At 69.4% G+C, this 6,307-nt stretch overlaps 1 protein-coding gene across 1 annotated transcript in view; it reads right to left on the bottom strand.

Annotated features, from left to right (window-relative positions):
• Positions 1 to 5,104, bottom strand: part of HGFAC (HGF activator) — a 7,762-nt gene extending 2,658 nt beyond the window's left edge. Inside the window, exons 1-11 of the mRNA XM_077750442.1 lie at positions 5,006 to 5,104; positions 4,282 to 4,462; positions 4,071 to 4,167; positions 3,770 to 3,849; positions 3,010 to 3,132; positions 2,788 to 2,919; positions 2,590 to 2,700; positions 2,334 to 2,508; positions 2,082 to 2,167; positions 1,257 to 1,512; positions 7 to 146 (exon numbers count right to left, since the gene is read on the bottom strand). Of these exons, the coding sequence (XP_077606568.1) occupies positions 7 to 146; positions 1,257 to 1,512; positions 2,082 to 2,167; positions 2,334 to 2,508; positions 2,590 to 2,700; positions 2,788 to 2,919; positions 3,010 to 3,132; positions 3,770 to 3,849; positions 4,071 to 4,167; positions 4,282 to 4,462; positions 5,006 to 5,065 (1,441 nt within the window). The 5' untranslated portion in view covers positions 5,066 to 5,104. The remainder of the gene's footprint in view (positions 1 to 6; positions 147 to 1,256; positions 1,513 to 2,081; positions 2,168 to 2,333; positions 2,509 to 2,589; positions 2,701 to 2,787; positions 2,920 to 3,009; positions 3,133 to 3,769; positions 3,850 to 4,070; positions 4,168 to 4,281; positions 4,463 to 5,005) is intronic.
• Between the last annotated feature and the right edge of the window lie 1,203 nt (positions 5,105 to 6,307).

The raw sequence follows: 6,307 nt of genomic DNA, 5'->3' as shown, positions 1-6,307 counted from the left end.
GCTCACCCAGGTCATGGTCAGTGGGGTTGAACACTGAGTACATGGGGTACGGGACGTACTTCTCGATGCCAAACGTCTGCGTGACATCCGTTGTCTGGTTGAAGAAGTGTTGGCCTAGGACCACTGAGACGCTTTCCCTGCGGGGGCTGCGCAGGACAGCAGGTGACAGCTGGTGACAGCTGGTGACAGCAGGACCCCGCCTCCCCGAGGGCCCCTGCGGCTAGCTCGCCCCACCACCCACTGCGGCTCAGCATCCTGGACGTGCAGGGCTGTGCAGGCCCCCTGCGGAGCCCCCTCCGCTGCCCCTACCCCCCGCTGCCTCGCTGCCCCTGCCCGGCCCACCCCAGCCCTGCCCCGGATGGGAGGAGTGGGGCCCTGCTCCCCTGCCCCAGCCTTTTTTTTTAACTTTTAAAAATATTTACTTATTGTTGAGAGAGAGAGCATGAGCAGGGGAGGGACCGAGAGAGGGAGACACAGAATCTGAAGCAGCTCCAGGCTCTGAGCTGTCAGCACAGAGCCCGACGGGGGCTCGAACCCACGAACGGTGACATCATGACCTGATCCGAAGTCGGACGCTTAACCGACTGAGCCCCCCAGGCGCCCCCGCCCCAGCCTCTTAAACCCTCCCCCGACTTGAGCCCACTGCTCGGCACCTGAGCAGTAGTCTCTGGTTGACCGAGGGGGGCTCAGTGCCAGACTCTCACACTGCCAAACCCCCCAGACCTCCCCCGGCCCCTAATCCCTGGGATGCCACTATCAGGCCCATCCCCTCCCACTGGACCCCCCTTCCCAGGAGGGAGCCTCCCAATCTGGATCCCCAGATGGGGAGCCTTGTCCCCATCACAGGGGGTGGAAGCCGAGGAGGGGCTGGTCCCCCACACCTGGGACCCCCACTCCCCAGGCCGCGCACCCCCACAGCTCGGCTTGGGGAGGGGAGGGGCGGGATCTTCAGAGAAGACGGTTCCGCCCATTGCCCTCACTGCACCTGGCCACGCCTCCGAGAGCGCCCCCCCCCCCAGCGGAGGACTGCCGGGGCTCCCTGGGGCACAGGGGTAGGCCTGGTGGTCTCTGAGGCGTCCCCCTGGGTCAGTGGCGAGATGGTCAAATGAGGGACCGAACGTGGGGATTACATGCAGGTGGGNGGGGGGCAGTTGGCGAGCGCAGAGATGTGGAATGGAAGGTGGGTGTATGACGGGGGCTGGGTGGCTGGAGGTGTAGACGGTGGGAGGGACCGGGCCGTGGGCAGAGCCGCCCACCTGTTGGAGAAGCAGTGGGCCGCAGACACCACCCAGCAGGTGTGGACGAGACTCCCCGCACAGAAGCTGTTCCCAATGTAGACGGCGGCCAGCCAGGGGTGGGAGCCGGGCAGGGCGGCTGAGCCACCGATGATGCGCGGCCGGAGGAAGCTCCTTTTCTTGTGCCTCTTGCCGCAGGCCTGGCGTCCCGCGGAGGCGGGCTCGGGCAGGCTCAGCAGGGCCTCGGCGGGGAGGGGGTCAGCTCTGGAGAGGGGTTCTGGGAGCACAGGTCACCCGGTCACACCCGGGCCACGGCGGGTCCCGGCTGCCATCCTCAGCGCCCGGAGTCCGCGGCCTCCCGCCCCACCCGGGCAGCTCGTCTGGAACAGGGTCCAGGGCTCGGCCCGGCTCTGCCCTCACAGCTACACGACTTCCCTCCTCTGTAGGGTGGGGAGCACCCAGTCACAGGCTTCGTGGGAACCCAGGTGGCGCCGACGCCGGCAGGTGCCCCTGTCCCTCCCCGCAGCCTGGGATGGCCAGACCGCCCGCTCCCCGCTCCCAGGGGTGCCCACTGGACCTCCCGCCACATCGTTCCTCCCCCTCGGCACTTCCCTGCCTCGGGGCCATCGGGCGCCGTGCAGGCCGAGTGGGGGCCGCCAGGGGACCTGCCCTGACCCCTGGTCGCATGGGCTAGTATGCGCCCTGCTTCCGTGAGCCGCGGGGTCCCCGTCTCCAAGATGGGGCAGTGGTCCTCCAAAGAGGGGGCCAGGCGCGGGAGCCGGGCGGGGAGGCCCCGGGGTGTCCGCCCTCGCGCCCCGCTGCCCGCTGCCTGCCCGCTGGGCGCACCGCAGGGGGCCAGGCGGCAGTACTCCCAGGAGAGGGCGCTGTCCTTCACCACGTAGCACCAGGGCCTCTGGTCCTTGTCTGGGTTTCTGGAGAGGCGGGTGGGCGGCGGTGAGGGGAGTGGGGGAGCCTTGTGGGGTGGGGCCCCCGACGCCCCCTCCCGGTGGTGTTTTGCTTGGGGATGGACGCAGCGGCCCTGGGCCCCATGGCCTGCCCTCTGCCCCGGGACAGACCCCACCCACGTAGGGTGCTGACCGGCAGTAGGCGTGGGGGCCCAGGCCGAGCAGGGCCGCAGCGCCCACCGAGTCCACGTGCAGCTCCTGGTACAGCAGGTCGGAGTTCCAGGCCAGGCAGCCGAGCCCCGAGGCCGCCGTGCTGGCCACACCCCGGTACTCGGCGCCGTCCCCCAGGAAGCAGTGCTGGGCGGGCACTGTGGGCAGGCGGTGGGCGGTGAGCGGGGCAGGCGGGCCGCAGCAACGCTGGCCCCGGGGCGCGGGCCACAGGCACTCACCGATGTTGCAGAGCCGCCCAGCGTGGCCCGGGGGGCAGGCGCATATGGTGGTCCCAGTGGCCACGATCAGGTGGCAGGTGCCCCCGTTGAGGCACGGGCTGCTCAGGCAAGCTGGGGGGAGGGCTCAGACGCTAGGCCTCGGGCCTCGAGGGTGCCTGCCGCAGGGGGGCCCGGCACCCCGCCCCCCGGCACGCGTACCTGTGTGGCGGGCGCCCTCGCAGCGGATCCGGCCCCCTGCACACTCACACCACTCCACCCGACCCTGGCTCACGCGGGCCCAGCGGTCGCCCGTCTCCAGGTGCTCGTAGCGCGTCTCGTCGAAGCATCTCTCTGGGGGTCACAGACGGCCCTGCACCCGCTGCTCCTGGGCGGCCACCCCCATCTGCCGGGACCCGGCCCAGCCCCAGCGGCCCCGCTCACCTGTGCCACAGTTCCTGCCTGTGAATGCCATGGGGCACGTGCAGTGGTAGGAGCCAGGGTCCTGGCTGCTGGAGCATGAGCCCCCGTTGAGGCACGGGCCAGAGGCACAGGGATCCAGGGCAGCTGGGGGCACGCGGGAAGAGTAGGGGGGAAGGTGTACCCCCAAGTCCTGTGACTCTCTCTGCTTGCCCAGGACGGCAGGGCCTCCATGGGCTCACCACCTTAAAGCTGCCCCTTCCGGGTTCCTGGGGTGCACGCGTCCCGGGAAGGGGCGTAGGCTTTCCCTCTCCTCCCAGCACCCCTGCCCAGCACTCAGACCCTGGGCAAGTGGGCCTCTGGTGCCATAGCGGGCACCCTGGAAGCCCAGTGTCCACAGCACAGTCCCCTCTTAGGTGCCTTGGGACCCCTGTGCCCTGCAGACGCTAGGGGCCCTCCTCTCTGTCCAGGACTCGGCCTGTGCAGCCACAGGGCCCAGCCAGACCACCAGGGGGCGCCCCAATCCCACCAATGACCCAGGCAGCACCGTGGCTCAGAGAAGGCAGGGCCCTGGGCTGATGCGTCCTCGGTCCCCTCCCAGCCCCCCAGGGCTGCAGTGGGGTCAACCCCAAAGTCCCCTCATGTACTCCAAGCAGGCCCCCGGTCCCAGGTCAGCCCTGTCCCCTTGTCGGCCGTTGACCTAATGCTCCCCTACGCTCACCGCCCCCAGCCCCCTCCGAGCCTGGGCTCAGGGCTCCCCAGCCCCCGTTCCCTGGGCACCCACCTGGGCCCTCCCTGGGCGCTGAGGCCTGTGCGCAGTAGCCCCAGGCCCTGTCACGGTCATAGTTGTGAGTGGTGGCACACCTGGGGGAGAGGAGGCACTTGGGTCCCCCGGGCCAGGGGTCAGCCCGCCCCAGGGCGGCGCTGCAGGGAGGCCCCTCTGACCGCCCTGGGGCTGGTCCCCTACACCTGCTGTGCGCCAGGCTGTCTGGAGGAGGGGGGTGGAGGGCAGGAGGGTCTCCTGAGCGGACCAGGGGCCGTGGGGACGGGCTGTGCGTGTGGGCCTTGCCCCAGCCGGGACCCACCACTTCCTGTGGGCACTTCCGTCCGCGGTGCAGGCGTGCAGCATGCGGCCGCCGTAGCGGAAAGGGAATCTGCAGGGCTTCCCATCTTCTGTGAGCACTGCAGGCGGAGGCGCGAGCGGTCGAGGGGCTCCCGTGCCATGCACCTCCTGACCCCACGCTGCACACCCCACTCCCCCNNNNCCCTCACCTCCGGGAAGCTCTCCCAACCCACCTTCGCTCCCAGGGCTGCTGCTGGGGGGTGCTGCCCTGGGCGGGGGGCTCAGTCCCCTACTGCGGGATCCCTGTGCCTCTGGAGCACTCGTGGCTGGGGTCACGGGGGTCACCGAGGTTACGGGGATTGTGAGGGTCCCTGGGGTCACTGTGGCGTTAGGTTCTGGGGGTTCTGTAAGGTTCTAGGAGGAGCCAGGAGGGCTGAGACAGTGTCGGTGTGGGATGGGCGCCCCTGACACTCAGGCCCGACGGCTGGGCTGGTCGCAGTCCCTGGCCTCAGTTTCCATATTGGGGCCCTCAGGTCTTGGAGGAGAAACCAAGGGGACACTGGCTGTCCTGAGGCCTCAGCCCAGCCCCACCCCCTCCCCTCCTGCCGAGACCACAGGGTTAGCCGGGGAGGGGGCTCGGCGTCTGGCCACGCTGGGGCACCCCCGCCTTCTGTTCTGGGGAGTGGATGAGAGTGGCCATGGGGCCCTCAGAGGTTCCCCCACCCCCTCCTCAAACAGTGGGACCCAAGGACAAGGCAGTGGCCTTCATGCCCCCGGGGGGGCCCAGCAGGTCGGACCCCCAGCCCCCCGGCCCCTGGGCCAGCCCAGCAAGCCCACCCCACCTGCCGAAGGCCAGCTTTCACCAGGTTAGACCCCTCAGCCGCTCCACAGCCCACCCCGGCGCCAGGACCCCGAGTGGGCACAGGGAGGCCACGGCGCCGTGGGCTCAGCGCTCACCCTGCCAGCCTGGGGCTGGGCCCCGCAGGGCACTAGCAGCAGCAGCAGCAGCAGGGCCATTCCAGGCAGGGGGCAGAGGCTGGGGACCCAGGCCCAGCGCCCCACGGGCCCTCCTGAGCGGACGTGAGGGGCAGCAGGAAGCGGGGACGGAGCGGCCAGGGCAGGTGGGGGGTCAAGGCCGCCTGGAAATGATTAACCCTGGCTGCCTCCAATGCTGGGCCCACATGGTCCTCGTATCTGCTTCCCCGCTCACCCCACCTGGTCCAGCTGTCCCCTCTGGGATCAGTCCTGGACTTGACAACGTCCTCAGTTCTCAGCTTAGAAGCCACTTCCAGGAAGTCTTTCAGGACACACAGCCAGTGGGGACCTGGACTCTAGGCCCCAGCTTCCAGTCCCCACCTCTCCGCAGGGGTGGTCACGGTCTGTTTGTGAACTATTGATAACCGGAGTGGCCACGGCTGCTGAGCCTCCCAGGCTTGGGGGCTGGGTGCTAGCCCAGAGGAGGGTGTGTGCACTGGGCTGTGTTGCCGGCAGTGAGCCCAGGACAGGGATCCCTGCTGTCCCCAGCCCTCCAGCCTGGCCCCTCCCAGGATAAGCATGGGGTGGGGGGCCTCATGGGAGTAGAGCTGGGGAGGCGGGCAGCACCGGAGTCCCCCTGCCCTAATGCTGCGGGATGCCCAGGAATGTCCCCTCCCCCACCTGGCCTGGACCCCCTTGGGCACCTCCTCCAGGAAGCTTTTGCACCCCTGGACTCCCTCGGCCCTGGGCTTCCCCCCTTTCACGGCTTAGCTGACTTGATGCTGTCCCCTTTAGGGTCTGGGTGTGCCCCCACCCCATCCCGAGCCCTGGCTGGGGCCAGCTCTCTGGGTAGTTCGGGTCCCCAGAAGAGCCCCAGCCAGGCACCCAGGGCCCCCCAAGGGCCACAGAGACCTGGCCTGGGGTCCTGCCCGGGTCTGCACGCACCTTATGCTCTCCATCTGTGACCTGGGGTAGGGGCCCGCCCCCACCCCTGCGGGTCCCAGAGCATGTGACTGGGGGCTGCTGGGCAGAGCTGCCCCGGGCTCCCTGGGGATCAGATCAGTTGCCCACAACGGAGGAGGCGAGGGCTGGCCCTCTTCGGCCCAGGGGTGAGCCGGGCACTGTGGCCACCTTGCCGTGCATCCCCAAACCACTCTCTCTCAGGGCCCCCATTTAGCCATCTGCACAAAAGGAGGGAGAGTGGAAACTGAGTAGGCGCCCGGCTTGGAGCGCAGGGGTGTGGGGGTGTGGGATTCAGGGGACGTGGCGGGGGGAGCTCAGTGG

The sequence above is a fragment of the Crocuta crocuta genome, unplaced genomic scaffold (assembly GCF_008692635.1).
Source record: "Crocuta crocuta isolate KB4526 unplaced genomic scaffold, BGI_CrCroc_1.0 scaffold179, whole genome shotgun sequence".
Classification (NCBI taxonomy): domain Eukaryota; kingdom Metazoa; phylum Chordata; class Mammalia; order Carnivora; family Hyaenidae; genus Crocuta; species Crocuta crocuta.
Note: the sequence above shows the minus strand (reverse complement) of the source record. Positions and strands in the feature narration are given on the sequence as shown.